The sequence below is a fragment of the Aulonocara sp. 'chitande type north' Nkhata Bay genome, linkage group LG3 (genome assembly GCF_057382095.1).
Source record: "Aulonocara sp. 'chitande type north' Nkhata Bay isolate Kocher_YH1m ecotype deep benthic linkage group LG3, A_spYH_male_GT1.1, whole genome shotgun sequence".
Classification (NCBI taxonomy): Eukaryota; Metazoa; Chordata; class Actinopteri; order Cichliformes; family Cichlidae; genus Aulonocara; species Aulonocara sp. 'chitande type north' Nkhata Bay.
In genome coordinates this window covers 30,226,725-30,247,845 of record NC_141346.1, presented here as the reverse complement: position 1 = coordinate 30,247,845, position 21,121 = coordinate 30,226,725, and the positions used below count along the sequence as shown (strand labels likewise).

The 21,121-nt window shown below is 41.2% G+C and overlaps 1 protein-coding gene across 3 annotated transcripts in view; it reads right to left on the bottom strand.

Annotated features, from left to right (window-relative positions):
- The window catches only part of exoc6b (exocyst complex component 6B), a 135,044-nt gene that overhangs the window by 49,837 nt on the left and 64,086 nt on the right, over window positions 1-21,121 (bottom strand). For 2 of the 3 annotated variants that reach the window (XM_086275983.1, XM_086275969.1), the window contains 4 exons: window positions 16,192-16,303; window positions 13,531-13,665; window positions 13,102-13,290; window positions 8,523-8,552 (listed from right to left, as the gene is read on the bottom strand). In XM_086275983.1, the coding sequence (XP_086132109.1) occupies window positions 8,523-8,552; window positions 13,102-13,290; window positions 13,531-13,665; window positions 16,192-16,303 (466 nt within the window). The remainder of the gene's footprint in view (window positions 1-8,522; window positions 8,553-13,101; window positions 13,291-13,530; window positions 13,666-16,191; window positions 16,304-21,121) is intronic. The other variant, XM_086275975.1, reaches the window with a different exon arrangement.

Below are 21,121 nucleotides of genomic sequence, written 5' to 3'. Positions count from 1 at the left end.
CATTAGTTAAAATTATTGGCTGTCATTAAGCAACGATTTAATCAAGACATTATTTTTATTTTAATGACACACTTTAATACCATTTCCTCTGTTTTCCAGGCAGCAACTCAACTCACTGCCGCTGTAATAAAACTGTTTCCCCTCAGAGATCCATAAAATTCATCTTATCTTATATAACAAACCCGACAGCAGCAAGAAAGAGAAAAGAAAAAAAAAAGATCTAATTGTAGCAGCGCATGAACTGAGATCCAAGTCAGGAAAGAGTCTGGAGAGCCTTCACCTCACAGGGAAAATCAAATTATACACAAGACACACACGTGCAAGCACATATTTTTGAGAAACACACACCTACGACTGGCCGGATATCCTCCAATACGACGCTGACCTCTGAACTCTGCGTGCACACAAACACAGAATACAGTGTTCGCACAACCTCGGGGGTCAATTATCATCGGGTGAGACCGAGCGTGAAATGAGCTCATTCTATTTACATGTCCTAAGCAAGGAATATCTGACACACACACACACACACACACACACACACACACACAGGTCTTTCTGACAAAAATGGCGTTGCCTTGGACTTCAGTACAGACAACTGGGAACGATTAGCCTGAGGCACAGTGGAGAAGAGGAAGGAGAGGAAAGTATAAGATGGGAAAGGAAAGGGGGTGAAAAGAAAAGGTGAGGGAAAGGGTGGAAGGTTGGGATTAAAAAAATAAATAAAAGCAGTGACAATTGAAGGGAAATGTGGGAAAAGGAATGGAAAAGAAAGAAAGCATGAGGAAAGGTAAGGAATGACTAGGAAAGAAAAGATAAAGGCAGGAAAGAGAAGACGAGCACAGGTGACAAGGTAACAAAGGGGGAAGGAAAAAGTTAAAAAGAAAAAGGGTGGGAACAAAAACAGAAGAAAAACAAAAGAAAAGCTGCTGAAAAGTGACAAAAGGAAGAGCAAAGTAAGAAAGGGTGATGAAAAAAGAAGGAAAATAAGAGGAAAGAGAAAAACAAGAACAGGTGAGCTGGGGAAAGGAGGAAAGGAACCATTAGGACAGCTGGAAGATGTAAATTTAAATAGATGTGATCAAAGGAAGAATGAAACTGGTTGAGTACTGGTGAGGAAGGAAGAAAGGGAAAAGAAAACAAGAAAAATGTAAAAGAGTGAAGAATTGAGGAAATGCAGGTAGCAAGGTGAAATAAGGCAAAGATGGAAAGAAGGAAAGAAAAGAAGAGGATGCAAAATATGAGGGGAGGTGAGCAAAGGAAAGGTAAGGTGAGGACAGAGGAATAAAAGGAAAGGATTCAAGAACATAAATATGTAGAGAAGAGGAGGTGGGAGAGAAGTTAGTAAGGAAGGAAGAGAGCCAAGAAAAGGAAACTAGAAAAACAAGTGATGCTTCTCCTCCATCCTCCCACCTCCATCCCTCCTAACTAACGAGAGACGTTCATCAAAGAGCTCATTAAAATCTACTCAGCGCCTAACGGCTGAACAAATAGACCGAAAGAAAGAGCAGGCCAGGTGGAGGGAACGAGGTGAGGGGAAAGGATGGGGACGAGACTGGCGGGGTCAGGCGGAGAGACAGACGACGGGTGGTGGTGAGTAATCAAGAAAGAGGAAGGAAGAGGAGGAAAGCACAGTTGAAAAAAAACCAAACATCTGCTCGTCCCACTGTTCAGGATATGAAAATTCACCTTCAGGTGCTTTCGCACACGCATTAATCTCCGACGTTAATATTTAATCGTTTTTATGTGCGGGAAACCTACAAATCGCTCTACGCTGTGATAAACCTGCTGTTTGCTTCCTTCCAACAACTAACAGCAGAGAAAGTGGAGAAAGGCCTAGTGTTGCTTCACTAGGCCTGTGTGAGGGGAAATGATGGGTATGTGACACATGCTAGTGCCACATTAACAATAACACATCCAACTGTGAGTTTGACCACCTGATATCTAATACTTATGTTCACAGTGCTAACACAGTGCTAACTGCTAACAGTTTCCATCTAGTCAGGTAATGTCCACCCTAAATGCTTCCATAGGAATTAAGGAGGTAAATAGCAGCCAGGTCCTGCTAATCAATGCATTTAATTAACTGATCATCAGCAGATGTGAATACCTCTATAAAAGGTACTCACAGTACACAATGCCGCAATATTCCCAGGAACTAGCCCAAGTACTACATCTGACTCTAAAGGGCTCAGTTAGCATGGCAAATGTTAAAGTTTGTGACACTACAATTAAAATGTTTGAATGGATTGTCAGCAGAAAGGCCCTGCAGCACGGCTTAGGCTTGCAAAGTTGCATATGAACAAACTACAAGGCTTCTGGAACAATGTCCTTTGGGCAGAAGAGACCAGACTGGAGATGTTGGGCCATAATGCACAACAACACATCTGGAGAAAACCAAACACAGCATATCAGCAGAAACACTTCATACCAACTATCAGCACGGAGGTGGAGGCGTGATGATTTGGACACCTTGCAGTCATTGAGTAGGCCATGAATTTCTCTCTAGAAGAAGTACTCTATAGCAAGAATGTTAAAGTCATTTTACATTGTGAGCCACATACAGAGCCAGACCAGTAAAACTCCCCAATGTCTGTCTGTGACTGTAAATGCATTTAACTACACATTTAATTCCCCAGAGGTGTTAATATGAGGGAAAGAAGTGTGATTTCAACAGCATGTCTCAGTTTTTCTACACAAATAAAGGTGTAAAAATACAGAACAAAGTTCTGGCTGCTCATATATTTCTATAGTAGAAAGACTATCTACTACTTCACTTTAGTATAGTATGAATGCCTGCGGAGGAGATCTTTATCAATAGGAAAAGTTGTAAAACCTATGAAAAATGTTCTAATCACTATGTACTTAACTGACAAATATACATCTGGTGTCAATACTAGAGACACAGTTATTTGATCAACTGTGAATATAAAATTATATTAAGAGCAAAGCTTTAAAGCCCCTAAAAAAATCTTAAAGTAGTTTTTTTTTTTTTTTTTATATCTGGCTCATGTTGATTGTCAGCTTCCAGCACAGCAAACTTGAGAAGAAAGTGTTCAGGTTATTCATGGTCTTGCTTTGTGGGGGTAAATAAATGTGTAAGTGTGGCCACATGTATTACTCCAGCAGTGACTGAGGCAGAACAGGTACCTGAATACAGGCCAAATAAACACAATGATTTTCCCTTCATTTAATCTTAGATCGTGTTCAAGCTAAATTTAATCAGTTACTTTTAATAAAAACATTCATGTTTATGGATCTGTTAGAAGCACCAGAGCCTCACGTGTAAAAGCGTTCAGCATTATAGACTCATGTGCAACTCCCCCCTTTTTTTGGACAGAGCTTGTTTTTGAAGTGCCCCCATCTGAATTCAACTGCAGTCTCATAATGCTAAAAGCAGGTTGAGTTATAAACACAACAGCACCGTAAGTCAGCGCTTCACAACGCCACAAACGCACTGATTCACAACTCCTGGAACTGATTCGACATGGTGTATAATATGCTCTCTGTCCATCCAGAAACCTGTCAATCATACGAACAGCCACGCAGCGCAGCCAAAAGTCAAGAGGTGGGATCACAGCAAAAAAAAAATAAAAAAAAATGACACTGCAGGGCGACACCCGGCTGTAGTGCTTCTTCACCTAAATCTGCGTCTGGGGGATACGAGATTGAGCGCTCCGGGTAAATCTGAAGGGTTACAGGTGCTTATTCTGATTAATGACCTGAAAAAAATACTATAAAAGGGGGGATATACTGATGTGTCTGAGACCGTGCAGGGCGCAGGCCCAGGTTAAGGCTTGTGGAACAATCACAGATTTCTGCACCAGGCAGGTATTTGTTCATGTCACTCAAGAAACACCACAAAAATGAAGTCTGGACTTTTGTGCATTTTTGTGAGTGATTTTTTCCTTCTTTTCTTTGACTGTAACCTTGACACACAGACACACAGATACACAGAACCAATGCAAGCAGCTTTACTTCAAGGACTACAAACCACATTTGATCTGACAGACACCAGGGTTGGAAATTTCTTTTGTCTTTTGAAGCGGCTGGTAAACACATTCTTCACATTGGCCTTTTCCCTTTGTTTCATTAGAGCCTGTTTTAGAAATCTGAAGAAAGTGAGTACCAGACATCAGGCTTGGGCGGTATCCATCTTTTCATACCTTCCTGACATCACACAGGGTGTTTTTAATGGCACACAGTGGCCTTTGTGCAGCTTTTGTACGGTTGTCTTTGTACACCACCACAGTGTATTGTAAATGAAACATAATCAAAATATGTGATTGAAGTGCTGACTTTTAGCTTTAATTCAAAGGGTTTTACAAACATTTTGTATCAACTCTTTGGGAATTACACATTTTTTTCTGCAGTTGTTCATCTTTAGAGGCTCAAACTTAATGTGACAATTGACGGGTGGTTTCATGGCCAGGTGAGATATGTTCTCTTGTGATTTTGTGATAAATGAAGCAGATATGACATCTGAAGTTGATTCTAAATGTCGAGTTTGTATTTATAGCTTTTTACTATAATTTTAAAGCTGACCGCTGTTAAGCGAAAAACACCCGAGTAAACCAATCAGCGAAAACTTCAAAACTGTAATTCCCTGGACTTTGAACAATCATCTATGCACTGCCTTTAGTAAGTCCAGAATGGGGCATGAAGACATCACCTCGGCCTCTCACCCCTTCTTTAGCTCCCTGTCTGTTTTAGAATTGATTTTAAGATTTCATTGCTTACTTTTAAGGTTTTCAGCAGACTTGCATGTTTGTATCAGTCTGAGCCGTTTCACACTGATAAACCTGTAAACGCTGCAGTTATCTTACCAGTTCCTCTAACGCACGCCTAAAACCAAGAGGTGATTGAGCTTTTACAGCAGCAGCACCAAATCTATGGGATAATCTACCTCTCCGTATCCACACAGCTCAGACAATACACTCGTTTAAATCTTTATTCGCCTAGGCATTTGGTTCCAGTGCAGCATCCTTAGATTATTGCATTTTGTGTTATAAATTTATTTTATTTTTATCAAATGTTATTCATTGTGTTTTAAATGTTGTGTTTCCTGCTCAATTGTTCTGGATTTTAGTGCAATGTTTGATGGCGCTATACAATTTTAATGTACAGCACTTTGGTTACCTCTGTTGTTTTTAATATGGTATATAAATAAATTTGACCTTGTGCAGCAGCCAAACGGCTCATTGTTAAAAAGAAATGAAGGCACTGGCCAGCTGAGCTACAGCAAAAGGCCTGAAAGACCCGAAAATACAACTAAAGTGGATCACAGATTTATTTCTGTGGTTATGAAAATAAACCTGTGTATCACTGTCAAGATCTGCAATCAGGAGACGCTTATACAGAAGCTGTACAACAAGACGCAAATCACTGGCTACACTAAAGACCACAATGGTCAGATTAGACTTTGCTAGAAAACATTTAAAACATGTTAGACAAATGAATCCAAGATTAACTTGTACCTGATGGGAAAAGAAAAATACAGATGACAGAAACAGCTCGTGATGCAAAGCTATACTATGCATCTAACATGGTGAAGGCTGTGTTATGGTGTAAGCGTGTATGGCTGCCAGTGGAACTGTGTCACTAGTGTTTACTGATGCTGTAACTAGAGATGGACCGATCCGATATTACGTATCGGTATCGGTCCGATACTGACCTAAATTACTGGATCGGATATCGGAGAAAAATAAAAAATGTAATCCGATCCATTAAATATCACGAAAGCACCTCACAAAACTTGCAACACGCCGTAACTCGCCTCAGAACGTCGGAGCAGTATGCATCACGTGATAGAGCAGCTGTGGCATGCGGGACCTGTCGGTGGTCTGGATAGCATTTGGAGCTTCGCTAGCAACCTGGCATTTCATCTCCGACAAAGTTATCCCTGAGAGAAGTAAAGCAAGTGTGTAAGTCCATCTCTGAATGTTTGTAAAGCATTCCCACGTTAAGCTTAACGAGCGACTGCCTCTCGCTCTCCGGCTGCTACTTCAATCGTGAAACTGCTAATGATCAGCTGATCGGCTTTTCTGTCGTGAGTCTCTCTTGTTTGTTTTTGGTCCACTTTGCACCAGAAAGAGGAAACCAGCGGCTGAACAACAGCAGCACGTTTAAGCTTGATAAGCTGTTGTTACAATTTATTTAATATTACTTTCTACACCAGGATCTTTTTCTACGTAGCTGACGTAACTGTGCAGGGGCGGATCTAGCAAAGTTTAGCCAGGGGGGCCGATAGGGCATTAACTGGGAAAAGGGGGCACAAAGACATACTTTTCTTTCTTATTCTCATTTAAAATGTCTAGCTTTTAATAAATAATTATCTGACACCCAAAGTTTTAATTTGATGTAAAATGAATAGAAGTCAATTACTGTATATAGTGACTATTAAGTCTAATATATATACCCTAGTAAGCTATAGTACTTTTTCCTTTGGGAAGGTACCATCTGTGCAGTCTGCAATTTTGTTGAAGAAAGATGTTGAATCTATTTAATATTTCTTGAAAAATAATTGATTTCTGTGCATTTTTTTTCACACTGCATCAAATTAAGGTTGATTACGTTGATTAAGCATCATGAGGTGGAGCGTGAGGGGTGGTTCCCTATTTTTTATTTATTTATTTTTGTTGTTGCTGGGAGTTGGAACCCTATTAGTTAGGTTGCTTAATATTTACGCTAAGTACTCTTTAAAATACCAGAATAGGGAGGATGGTGTAGGTCTAAGTTTATTAGATTGATCAGTATTGCTGAACTATGAAATATTTTTTTTGTATACAGGTATAACAGAATAGCTTTAGTGTAGTTGTTGTTTTAAACTTGAGTATGAACTTGCAGACTTGCAAAATGCAGCAAGATATTTTAAAAAACAGTTTTGTTGATTAAAAAAACACTATATCGGATTCATATCGGTATCGGCAGATATCCAAATTTATGATATCGGTATCGGTATCGGACATAAAAAAGTGGTATCGTGCCATCTCTAGCTGTAACTGCTGATAGAAGCAGCAGAATGAGTTAGTAAGAAGCGATTCTTTCTGCTCGGATTCTACTAAATGCTGCAAAACTGATTAGACAGAGCTTCACAGCGCAAATGGATAACGAACCAAAGCATAAGCTACCCAAGAGTTTTCAAGGCAAGGAAAAGGACATTCTTCAATGGCCTTTTGTTTCTATGTTCTGGCATTTGTTGTGAAGCAGTTTGCAATAAATATCACACAATTTATTTATTCAAATAGAATAAAATTCAATTAATTAGTGCTCCGGACTAAAAAACTAAAAAAGGAAAATGCTTGAATTTCACTCAGCAAAGCCGACACACACTTCTTGGATCGACTGTACCGCACAGCAAGCCATAAGGTTAGTCAGCTAACCCATTGGACAGTGGAAAAGCTGGGTGCTTCAACTGGGAGATACACCAGGGGAAGGAACACAGCGAGTTTTTCCCAAAGAAATGCTCAGTGCTTAAAACAGAATAGGTTAAGGTGATTAACGAGCATCTTTCACATTACACTCTGACTTTAACAAAATCAACCCAACAGTCAGAAACAACCTTCAGCTGTCTCTCATTGATGATGATGATGATTACGATGGGTCTGTGTAGTCACCACACCAACACTCGTGCATGTAGAAGGACATTGACCTGTGCCCTCGTTACATAAGGAGGTGTGACATTAAATCATTGCTTGACGGATTTATAATGAATCTCGGAATAATATTATTAATTTATTGAGTCAATGAGGAATTTATACAATAACTCTTTGACCATAACTGATCCCTGACATCATTGTCCATGTTTGATCTCCAAGTCTGTGTCCTCAACAGAGTACAAAACAACTTTTTAAAAGCAAGCAATCCGCACAGCTTCTTCCTTTCGGCCTGTTTGGCTGCCTCACTTTTATCAACTGGACTAAACCCCCAAATACTCCCAAGTTACTGGTTACTAACTTGCAATTGACAACTTTCACAGCTCACTGAGCTCAGCTGCTTGTCCACTGACAGAATCTGTCCTCTTTAATAGAGGACTGTTGGGGTTTTTTTGGACAACGTTGAAGGAAATTACATAATTTCCTCAGGACAACAAAAAAGTCATGCTGTGCAGATTTGTAAATAGTCTTCTTTACTAATACACATCGATACCGCCCAAGCGTACCAGATATGCTCTAGTCAAGATTGGATAACTCTCAGATAGAGAGTTAAATATCAACTGTTTATACACAGTTATAATACATAACAAAGGTTTCATACTATGACTGAACCTACAACAAAATGACAATTTAACCTGCCAAAATATGTGGTTCAGTAGTTGAAACAAACAGAATTGTGCCCCCATTTCCTTCCCTGGTTGGGACAGAGATAACACCGATTCAGGCAAACGTGCATCACTCTCTTTTCATCTTGCATGCTGGTCGATGCGTTCTAGTGAGGAGATTTAAGGTCAGGGTTGAGGGTTAACAAGGTGAGTCAGGGGTTTGTAAACATCACTCCATCACAACAGCAGCCCAGATACTCACCGGTAAGGTAGCGTGTTCTATGGGTGTTCCCTAAAGCAAGAAACATAAACCAGGATATTTAGCACAGGGCAAAGCATCAGAAGTCATGTGTTCTTAATGGAAGGGAAAAAAAAAAAAAAAAAAAAAAAGAGTGGAAGGAGTATATAATGGCTGCCTGGAAACAATCCTCCTCAATCAAATCACTGCAAGGACATTGGCAGCTTTTTCTACCTCAGTGTGTGTGTATATATTACACACAGGCCCTCGAGATGAAGCTAATCTGGCTTTAACTGGCACTTTGTGCAACGTGCTGAAGCACCACGCAGATCTGGTGGACACAACGGCGGCAGCAGTGGCCAAAACATCTCAGAACACTACAGAAAAATGATCTAAGTGCCCATAAACCATAAAACCGAAGGGTTGGCCCAAAGTTTGCTCTCCAATATTCATGTGACTGTTTTCACTCCAGAGGACTTTTCACGTCGTCCCCCTTCTGCTTTTAAAATTTGAGCCCAATTCGATTATGATCCTTTTTCTAAGTAGACGTAGTATTAGTCTTTGGATAAAGGAAACGCTTTCCTTTCTAGGAACTGAAACTGAGGCATGAGACGAATAAGTGTAATCTTTCCTGTGGCTGTTCAGGAAATATGAGCCAAGTACCTTTAGAGCTTTTACAGTTAATACTAATAGGTTTAGAGCTGTTTAAACAGCTGACACAAGCATGTGCAAAAATATAGCGAGCTGATCGCTGCAGGAATGTTTCTGTAACATGCTGCTCCTTCACTCCATAAATATCGGATTGGGGTTCGTATGTTTGTGCTGTTTTCAATGTCCTTACTGTTGGCTGCATAACATCCAGGACTTTATATTTGGATGCTTTATTTCCTTCCCATTATCGTCCATCAAACAGTCTGCTACAAAGCTTGGAAATGGTGCAATATATTAAAAAAAGGATCATTCACAGTATTCCATCAAAGTAAAATCCATGAGTGGGAAGCACTGCGAAGCCCTGAACTTGAGTTCATGAGTTGAAGCTGGTCTTAATTTGGCTGATGATCTAAGGTCGTCCAGAAAATTGTGGCTTTGAAAGTGTATGACAGTCAAAGTACAGGAAGTCCGTAATAATCTAATTTAATTAGTTTAACAATTTAATTCAGATTGGCTTTCAGTACTAATACTAGAAGCCATTAAAAGTGTTTTAGATGTTATTTTGTGGACTTGGAGAAGACATTCAACTGCATCCCTCAGTGAATCCTATGGGGCTTAATAGTTGATTGCACAGTATTTAGGTTTCATGTTATGTGCCATTTGGTCCATGTAAAAATACAGGGCTTCACATTGCCACCAATAAGTTACTCATACTGGGCTCATAACGTCTATGGACAAAATTTCAGGCACAGCTAAAGATCAGAGAACATCCTAAAGATCACGTCTGCTTCCTGCAGATGATGTGGTCGGCATGGCTTCATCAAGCAACAACTTCCAATTTGCACCAGGATGGCTTGACTGGGATGGGAATGAGCATCTGCAAGTCTGAGGCCACAGCTGTCAGCCAGAAAAGGGTGAAGTGCTGGTTCAGGGTTGAAGATCCAAGTATCTAGGTGTCTCGTTAATGAGTTGGGGAAAGTGGTTAGATGGACCTACAGTGATGTGCTGGAAAAGAGCCAGTTGAGCTGGACTGGACCAACTGAGACGCTTCCTTGGTGAGGGTTTTTGGGTAGTGTGCAAAACTGACGACACACTCTGGAAAAATCAACAGAAAGCATCTTTTGGCTGCATACCTTTGTACCACCCCAGAAGTAGGAGGTTTAGATATCTCTTTTAAATGCTGCTGCTCCCTACTCGCATAGACCCAGACACACAGTAGGACATGAATAAAGGGGCAGTATAAACGTATTTGTTAATTTGTGCCCCTATAAACCTGTTTACGCACTTTAGTAGTATCCAATTCATTTCTGTGAAACCTTACTCTTTCACACAATCACCTCTTAATCTAGGAGGTCATACCACCCAGCATCATAGGTTCATAGCATCTGATCTGCTTAGGAGGCCCCACACTGGGTGTTAACGTGTGTGTGATGGGGTCATGTCCAGGGCTTGTGGGGGTGCAGAAAAAGCCTCTTAGAAATGCTAGAAAACACTTGGTGTGTGGGTGCTTATGGCCTTGTGACCCTCTGGGACTAAATCTGCGTGCAAAATCACCTTAAAGCTAATGTGTGTGTGTCCGTGTGTGAGTGTATTTCTGTGTGTGGTGTGTAGGCTCTCAAATCGGTTTGTCTGCTTAAATGATCAAAACAGCTGATACAAAATCCAATTTCAGGCTTTAAAATTCAGTTTTTGTTTGTCATTAAAAGCTGAGCGGGTTAATCCCATTTTACTTTTTAAATTAACCCAAAACAGTAGATTCAGAGTGGGAACAACATAGCTGGGATATTAAGCTCTGTCCGCTTTTCTGCTCAGCATGCAGTACAATGCCCCTCTATTTTCTTCAGTTCCTTCTGAAGGCTTTGTATAAACGATAAACGTAGCGAACATGATGCCATCCACACATTTTGGCCGTTACCATCTTGTTTACTTGAAACTGAAAAGTGAGCGTATTTGGACAACAGTGCAGTGCTGCGACATTAGCACTGATTTGAGGTTTGGCTAGTGAGAAACAGAGCAAACACTGGACCCGCTGCTTCTACAGCCCTGTCCAGTTACCCTCGAGTAACTGCCCGTCTCCTGGCATCTCCTCTGCACTCTTGAGACTGTGCAGGGAGACACAGCACACCTTCTTACAACATCACGTAAAGTACTAGAGAAGCTGAATATCTGTGCAACCTGAATGGGCTTCAGGCGAACTCGTGCTACTAGTAGTGAAAAAGCCGCTAACAATAAGGAAAGTTGGAGGGGAAAATGGAAAGAGCAATGATGTGTGGCCACCATCTGCAAACCATTGTCTTTTTTGGAAGGATGTCCTGTCGTCGCCTTTCCAGTCACTGCTGTCACTTTTATTTGCACCAAAGCAACTAAAATGGATTCACAATGGCTTCTGCTTCCTAGTGTGGGACTGGTATGCCTGAACTTTAACCCTACTTAGTGTAGGTTTCACTGTCATGATCAAGCATTCCTTTCATTTTCTTTGAACAGTATAATTATTTCTTTCCACTTTAGAAACACTTTAAAATGTGGAAAATTGCGCTGTGATATCCTGACCTGAAGTGTAATGTCATTAAAGTTGGGCAGCAGCATCACCAGCCTGAGTCTGTATATAATCGAGTGGTCCTGACCCAACCAGCTCACCCTTTAATAAGCTTAGCGGAGCCCATGTTAACGACCTAACCTGTAACAAGCTGATCCTTTAACGAAGTAAAGCAGATTGTGCTGCCCTGTGATGCGTCATGCTAACACGAAGCGAGACGGACAAATGAACACAACGGCACACTCAGAGTAAATACAACACGTGTGAAACACAGTGCTACTAAACCTCCTTTTTGTAATTTAGAAACATTTCACATTAATCTCACAGGGGGGGGCGCTGTGAGGCTGTTTTATGATGACCTTAGGACGACCTCATGTCTTGGGCACAGGAAACGATATTCCTCTCTTCCTAGTGAGATCGATTCTCGTAATGGTGGCCAAATTCATAGCAGAGCCCTAAACGAGTTCAGTTTCATGATCATTAATATGCAAATTGTTGTCACAAATCGATCTGTGGCCATGACTACTGTTCACAGAGAGTTGGGGACGGCTGCAAGCACAACACTGGAAGACGGTGAAAGATGCTGTCTTAAGGCCTCTCTGTGTTGTACCGTCTGCTTAGCAGGCGGTTGTTTCATCTCTCTGATAAACACTTTAATGACCCACATATTGTGAACACTACAACATCCACCATACCTGCTGCTAAACCGAAGCACGCTGTATACACTTAGGATGTCAACTTAGTTCATTCTGGCCAACAACACCCGGACCTGCCAGAATCCCCAAGTTTTGTACATTTGTTTCTGTAGCAATTTGAGATTCATCTTTAAAAACTTTTGAAGAAAGCTTATCAATTTTACTCCTCACTTTCATTTTAAAACATTACATTCTCGTCTTCTTTTACTTAAATTCATTTTAAGTTATAATTTAATCGCTGTCTGCTGTAGGACAGCATGATAATCGTTGTTTGCACAGTTTCATCACAGAAAGAAGGTCCTGGGTGCCTGAGTGGGTTGTCTCGTGGTACTCTGGTTTCCTCCCACAGTACAAAGACATGCAGTTAGTGAGATTAGGTTCACTGGTGAATCTAAAATGTAATCTTATGTGTGGAATGTGAGTGTGAATGACTGTACGTCTCCCTGTGTTAGCCTGCGACAGACTGGCAACCTGTCAGGGTGTACTGATCTCGCCCTGTGGCAGCTGGGCTGCAGCCCCACAACCCTGACCTGGATAAACTGGATGGAAAATGGATGGATGGAGCACTGTTATAGTTATTTAGTTCTTTATATTTGCAGGTGAGATTTGCAGATTTCCTTAGTTGTGCTGAATGGCTCGATTCTCTGTTCTGGTGTTCCAATGCTGTAAAGTCTATAGTGTGTGTGTGTGTGTGTGTGTGTGTATTCATGTGTTTACTAACAGGCAGATTGGTGAAGACACTGAAGGTGCTCTTAAGAAAAGCAATCAGGTCAATCAGGTAGTCGCTGGCAGCCAGATTCTCGCCTCCGGGCACCGCAGCCATCCAGTCGTAATCAGCCAGCTGCAGGAACTGGTCAATCTTTGCATTCAGGCTGGTGTAGATCTCCGCCTCTGCAGCATGACGAGCATCCTGCGAGAGAAGATTGTAACCAACAGAGAATTTTAAAAAAGGAAAAGAAAAAAAGGAAAAGTATCATAGAATTTACAAACTGGAGACACGTGCGTGCCTTCATGTTGCAGACAGACAATGCATGGCACGATAAACAAACTGTGTGGAAAGGAGGAAAAAGAAAGGAAGAATGGGGGAATAAAGAAAAAGTAAAACAGCTGGGGAGAAAAGAGGAGACAGAGGAAGAAAGAGCAGCCTTACCTTAAAGGTGGAGGTGCCGTACAGCTTGGTAGCATTTACTGTGTCAGGAGGAACATTGGTTATGTTTGATATGAACTCCTCCAGGAAGTGGCAGCTCTGCTCCAGGTGAGTGGTGTTAATGATCACCTGCACCAACTACACAAACAGGACAGACATGTAGCCGGTCATCTTTGGATTCTTTCTCCTTTTGTTGTGTAGTTCTTTTTCCTCACATTTTTTCACAATGTGTCATCTTTTGCAAGTGGAACATATTGAACAGTTCGACTTTTTTTTTCCAGCATGTGGGCAATTTTTCGATGAAATGGGCCGAGAGCTCGCCAAAAAGCCAAATATCAAACATACCACCGAATTTAAAAGTATAATGTCTCCTGTGGACCGTGTGGGATACGTTTGCCACGTTTACTGATATTTCTTAGGTTAAAAAGTACAAACGGTTACTTGATTTTTGGCTTTAATCGTGAATTTTTATGCGTTAATCGAATCCAAACTGCAATACGTGCAATGACAGGAGCAAACGGGTGTGCAAATGCATTCACATTCTGCAACAATCAGTCTAGTGACTTCCTCATAAGCCTTAATTTGAACAACAAATAGAGCTTTGTGATTCTTAGATGAACTTGTTTAATAAAGGATGCAGACATGCTGAATTTTCCATAACACGTCGTCTTATCATTACATCCTGTCCCCGTGAATTAATGATGTTTGTGCTCTAGTGTAGCCGCTGAGCATGAAAATAAACAGCAACGGAAAGTGGAAAATATTAAATCATTACTTCACATCACATTCTGCAGCGATGGGACAACAATAACAGTGGGCCGAAAAGAGGAAACGTCTGTTTTTGGGAAAGTAAATGAGCTGGAAATGCTGAGAATCGCCATTCTGAGTAAGAGAACTACTCTGAAGTTGCGCAAGCGACTTTAGAGTAACACGTAATAACCTTCTCAGAGTGAACAAGTGTCAGGGGTGACAAAAGTTGCACTTGCCAAAGAAAACAACATAATAAAAGATAGAATCAAAAACATAAGACTTCACTTGTTTACTGGCTCACATCACTGCAAAAATCCCCCATTCAGAGGCCATTATTGTAACACAAGTCTAATGAGCATTTGTTCAGTAGAGCTCTGTCTCCATCTCTTCATAATTTCACTGTCATTACTGGCAATGTTATTTGTTCTCTCGACTAGAGCAGCTTTGCATGAGTCCCAGCTCAGAATAATCCTTGTTTATCTTATAGTGGGTCTTGGTGCAGCTCCTCTGTTCATCCTCTGACACAAGCTGCTTTAGTTCCTCTTACTTTGCAAACAGCAGGGTGGGCCCCACTGCTGGGACCGAAACTATGTTCAGTGAATAGGGTTTTTCGACCCCACTGCACATGCTTCTGACTGCAACTCAACGTCATCCCAGTTTTTGTTGTTAGATACAGAAATAAAAGACAGAAATTGTTGAGGATGAAGTAAGATTTTTTTTTTAAGTTGTTAAAAGTTTCTTACTATGTGAAAGCCTGCTAGGAGTATTACTTGAAGCTCTGTTCTGAACCTCATAGAACAAAATAACTGGGTGTGCATCAGAAGTTCGTGAGGGTCACCTCTACCTGTGCAGCTGCCCTTCAAAAAAAAAACCCAGAAACTACTGTAATGGTCGTTTCGTTTCTTCTAATTGGCTGTCGGCTCCAAACAGAAGGTATAAACAGCAGGTGGGTGGGGCTTCTGTGCTCACAGTCAGAGTGCCTGAGAAGACCATATAAGGGATATCCACTTCACCAGTGGTTTATTGGGGGAAAAAATAGACATATATCTGTATCCACCCATTTAACACTCTCTCTCTGTCCTTATTTAATACAGCGAGTTTATTTTGTCAGTTATAATCCCATTAGAGTAATCTCAGTTTGCCTCTTTTTCCTCTCACCCCTTAAGCTAGTCGCAGCAGATGGCGACTTCCCACTGTTGCCTAGTGTCCCCTCGTAGGAGGTCATCTGATTGTTGGAGATTCTTTCTAATATTGCACAGTCTTTACTCTACAATAAAAAGTGCTGTGAGGCGAATGTTGTTGTGATTTGACACTATATAAATAAACGTATTCTCTGTTTTGTGGCGACCGTGGCTCAAGGGGTTGGGAATCGCATCTGTAACCGGAAGGTCGCCGGTTCGATCCCTGGGCTCTCTGTCCTGGTCGTTGTGTCCTTGGGCAAGACACTTTACCCTACTTGCCTACTGGTGTTGGCCAGAGGGGCCGATGGCGCGATATGGCAGCCTCGCTTCTGTCAGTCTGCCCCAGGGCAGCTGTGGCTACAACCGTAGCTTTCCTCCACCAGTGTGTGAATGTGAGAGTGAATGAATAGTGGCATTGTAAAGCGCTTTGGGTGCCTTGAAAAGCGCTATATAAATCCAATCCATTATTATTATTATTATTTTGTCAAATTCAGGTAAAAAACTAGACAAAACAAAAAACAAGATGGAAAGCGTCAAAACGCTCAACTTATGTCAACTTTAATTCTACGTCTATGGTTTTTGGTCAGACGAAAATATTAAATCCAAAGTAGGAGAACAGAAACTCCCCACATCTTCCTCAGTTCAGAAAAATGTCTGACCTTTTGGAGTGACCATTGTGGTTTTATCTGTCCACTTTTTTGGAAAAATACACACACACACACACACACATTACCTCTGCCAGTCCGACATTCTTCTTCTTAATGGCGTACTGCAGACAGTGGCTAAGAGTTCTGGTCAACAGCAGATTTGTCGACTTGCGGATCATATCGTCCACCTCTGTGGAGCTGAGAAAAACACATACATAATAAATACATAAGCGAAGAGAACGGGAGAGTCTGTGACTGTGCAGAAGCGATTTCTTCCATTTCTTGCAGAGAGCTGCTACGCCCGAAAGCCAGTACAAACAGTTTAAGTGAATTTCTCTGTCTGCGACTCTCTCCATTTGGGAAAAAGTCTAAATGCCAGCCAACTCTAACAAGTACATTACCATGTTATGAGCTGTCAGGCTCATTAAAACTCTAACGCCATCCTAAATGCCCTGATAAGACTTCAGCTTTAAACTTGCCAACCAAAAACTGGTCATTTAGGACTCATGATCCTAAATGTATGACCACAGAATATCACAGAAATCAAACTTCTTCCTCCAAATTCTTAAAATTCTTAAAGCTTTAATAGTTGTAAAATTACCAGCTGTGCTCAGCCAGCGGACTTAACTCTGAAATGAGCTCAAATTTCCTATTAAAACAAATGTTTGATGGCAGAAAAATCAGACCCACTTAAAGAATCTCCGACACGCTATCAGCTTTGTTATGTTTGAAATGCGGGTGATGTTTGGTGAAGAAACCCAGACAATTTTCTGCACAATTTTGGGGGTCCAGTAAAGTTTTTTATGGCAGGGTGTCTCTTTCTCTGGCCTCCTGTTTAATAACAACACGTTCCTGGAAACAACTACACAAAAAGTCGTGTGACTTCGGGCTCTGTGTGATAGGCAAAAGGTTGCGTGTACAGACAGAAGAGAGGTCGTAACCCATGAGAGACCAGAGGTAAAGCACACAGTATTAGAAGATGATGCACGCTCTTGCAGGAAAAGGTCAGGGGAGGTCAAAACGAGTCGCACAGGCAGAGATAATCACTGTGAATGAAAGCAATCGCTTTCTCCCGCTGAGGGATGATGAACAATCTGTGTTTGTGTGTGTGTTTTATTTTCTGTGTTTGAATCCAGAGCCCTGTGGGCAACAAATACATTCCAACTGAATCAGTAAATTGTCTGTGCCTGGAATTCAACACACATGCACACTGAGTTGCCTGAGGGAGAGCGAAAGCTGGAATTCGAACTCACTGCTTTTCCAAAAAAGCAGAGGAATCCTAAAAACGTTCCGACAAATCGGAGCAAAGGTTGCGGGGGGTGGTGGAGGAAGACAGAAAAAAAATTCCTGGAGCGGCAGAAGTGCCGAGTGGACAGAAATGGTGGAGAGTGGCAAAAAGTCAATGTATGCTGGTGAACTCACCGAAACGCGCGCATACATATACAAATATAGACACACCGCAGAGCTGGGTTTGAGTTTCATTGTATTTATGCTGCCATCAGTCACAATAAATGCACGGCGATCTGCGCTGTCAAAGGGAAGCCAGAAGCTTTCAGATGAGGCGTGTTTACAGCACGCCCAGGAGGTATTTTCTAAAAATACACAGGCAGCAGCATCAGCGATGACAACAACGAAAAAAATGAACGCAGTCAGCAGTGAAAACAGCGACGGGCTGAATACACACAAAACACTGTGGACGTTCAAACGTGTGGCAGTAAGTAACTGCGCCACGTAGCACTCGCTACATTTAATAAAAGAATCAACTGTGGTAACCGATTTGCCAGCCAAGTAAACTCTGCTCTCCCTCTGTGTGTGTGTGTGTGTGTGTGTGTGTGTGTGTGTGTGTGTGTGTGTGTGTGTGTGTGTGTGTGTGTGTGTAACCGCCACCAGCGTGCGTCTCGCGAACTACGATGGCAAACTAAAAGCATTCCAGTCGTGCTTGATTCTCGCGCTTCACTGGCTCCCCAGCACTGCTCTCTGGATCATCCGTCACTGAATCAGCAGATTTCATACCACATTACGTCCCAGCAGCTCGCAAAGCAACCAAAAATGATGCTGAGGAACAGAAAAGCTGCTATGATGTCACCGAGAGCAAAAATCAGAAGTGTTTCAGTCAGTGTGATTGTGAACTGCGGCTCAGCACACAACAGATATGAAAGTCTGATGAGCTTCTCTGCGTATTAAAAGTTGCAACTGTCTGCTCAGGGAGTTGCAACCTTTTTGACATCCAGTCTTGCATTTACAGCTACACTACATAGGTCACATGTTTCTGTTTTACAAAACCAACCAATGTGAACATCAACCAAAAAAGCATTTCCTAATCTTTTCATGCAGCACTTATATATTGATGAGGTATTCTGGTTCATAAATAGAGGGTGTCTATCTGCAGAGGTGCAGGTGCGTTTGACACATAAGGTTTTATGCTCTGTATATCGATCCGTCCATTCAGCAGGCACTGCAGGGGTTTGGTGCCTTGTGCACTAGGCACCAAACCCCTGGCAGGCAGAACAGTAGTTGCCAAGAATTTGAAAATAACTACCTTGCTTATATTTTGTATTTATATTCTATACTTTATCTACTGGTGCACATACCTGCCCAGAGATTGCACATATAAATTATTAGTACAACAAACAAAAGAATGAATGACGAGACAAACGATTATTAAAGGTCGTGAACTGACTCTACAATATATATAAAGAATGTGCTAACTTTAGATTCTGCCTACAACTCCTTTAAATCAGTCTCATGCTGAGATTTAGGCCAAAAACTACTCATAACTAAATCCTAGTTGGGTTACTAACATTGTAACATAAAAAATGTGACGTATAAAGTTCCACAGAGAGGCTTAAGTTAAGTATTTTAAATACAATATTGATTAAGTAATTAGTAATTAATTACTTTTTAAAGTAACTGACTCAACACTGTCGTCAGATAGCCTGCAGATTTACATTTGCGATTAACTGTGAATGTCAGAAGACTACAATCTTCAAGCTGTTACAAGCTATAATTGGCTTTTATCTGTAGGTGGGGGAGTATTAATTACTCAATAAGTAAATTAACTAAATACTTCTTAAAATCCCTATAAACCTTGAGTGGACAAACAATAGAAATTAAACTCTTTAAATAATAAATACATTTTTTTACAGTACGCAGCGGTAGCATCTCTTCCACAACGTAGCCTGCAATCATTTTTCAAGCTCACCTTCAGACGCTTTCTGTGCTGCTGAAGTAAAATCAGGTTTTGCTGCTTAGCAGGAGTTGCCCCGGTGTTATCCATGGATGATGAACAAGGATCAAGTGTTCGTCTATGCTCTCGTGTCAGGCGCTTCAGTAGATTACTCCTGCTATTAACAGCAGCTGATAGTTTTTACATATAACTGTAATGTTCTTGTCTGCTTGTTTCAGAAAAGTGAAGAGACGGGAATATGTCTATTTCATAAAACAGCCACTCGCTTCAGCCGAGTCCGACATCTTCCGCTTTAGAATACGACTATGCAGCAAACTGGCGCGAAATGACGCGCACCTGCACTACAGCGACGTTAAAGCGGCAGAGTTTACTTTTACCTTTAGAAGACAAATTATTGAAATTAAATAATGATATTCAGCGAGTTTAATTATTTTACAATGTAACGCAAATACATTGTAAGTAACTAATTAAAATACCTAAAAATGAACAGTAATCAGTTACTCTACTTTTTCCAGTGGAAAAGTAATTTAATTACAGTAACGCGTTACTTAATAATGCGTTACACCCAACACTGTCTGACGATATATTACAACTGCTTTCTTTATCATTTCTTTAATGTAACAAACAAGATGGATCTTTTCCATGCTGAAATGCTATCTGGCGATTCATCACTAGGAATTACGTCTAGCGTCACTTAGATCAATTTGATTCATTTCTTCTTGCAGGCCTCTACAATTCAGAACGCTTTCCATATAACACCTCTAATTGTTCTCTAATGCCGTGTTACTTCCCACGATGCATTTCACGGACTTGGTGCAGGTCTATCCAATTGCATCCAGAAACATTGTGTACATTGTCTACATCTGTTGTTAACACCCCCTGGAAATCAAAAATGGGTTGAGGCAATCCAGAGTATTTGCATTCACACATTTGTCATGGTAAACTTCCAACTGACCGATGTCAAAGAACTACTCAGCTCTCCCAGTCTCAAACATAAGCATGTGCTCATGCCTGTTGTTATCGTGCCAGCACTGCTCTGGAAATATTACCACTCTGACGTCCACAGCGGCTTGAAGTGTTTGCAATCCAATACCTACCTGTGAACAAGACTGACATCTGCAGCTTAATTTTGAATCACTTGATTGTATTTGTGGGGAAAATGTGGCCAATAAGTGTTGACATTTTCATCTACAATCGCCTCTGTTTTCTTTCCAGTCTTTACCTCAAATAGGCTGGCTGAGCATGCATGCCGTTTCTCAGCAACACACTCGTTCATATTCACAGTTTGACAGATTCACACCCACAGTCTTCTTCCACTGGACCGGCTCATGGGCATCTGTGTGGCAGCAGATTCATTTTCACCTTCCAGACTGTTCTCCAACTGGTTCATCATGAGCTCCACCATCCTCTGGCTAACAGCTCCCGCTGATCTACCTCTAGGCTACAGGTTGATGTCTTTCGCACATATTTTCATGCCAACATCACCTCATCTTCTTCTCCTCCAAAAACGTCACAAACTTGCACAGCCTTCATCACTCAGGCTCCTGCCAGTCCAACACTCAGGTCTTCGTCAGGCCTATAATTATGTCTTAGTTGTCTGCTTTAGCTACTTTGGCACGATAGACTATACAATCATTTCCAAACTGAATATAAATAATAGAATTTCTGAGGTAGTACTGCAATAGTTCAAACAACAGCCTCCTATACACGTATCATCCAAGGGTCCGACATGTTCAATCCAAAGTGTTTTTTGAGTTTGACAGACATCCAGACAAAAAAAAAAAAAAAAGCCTCTTTGCACCTGATATTACCTGAACAGGCATAATGAA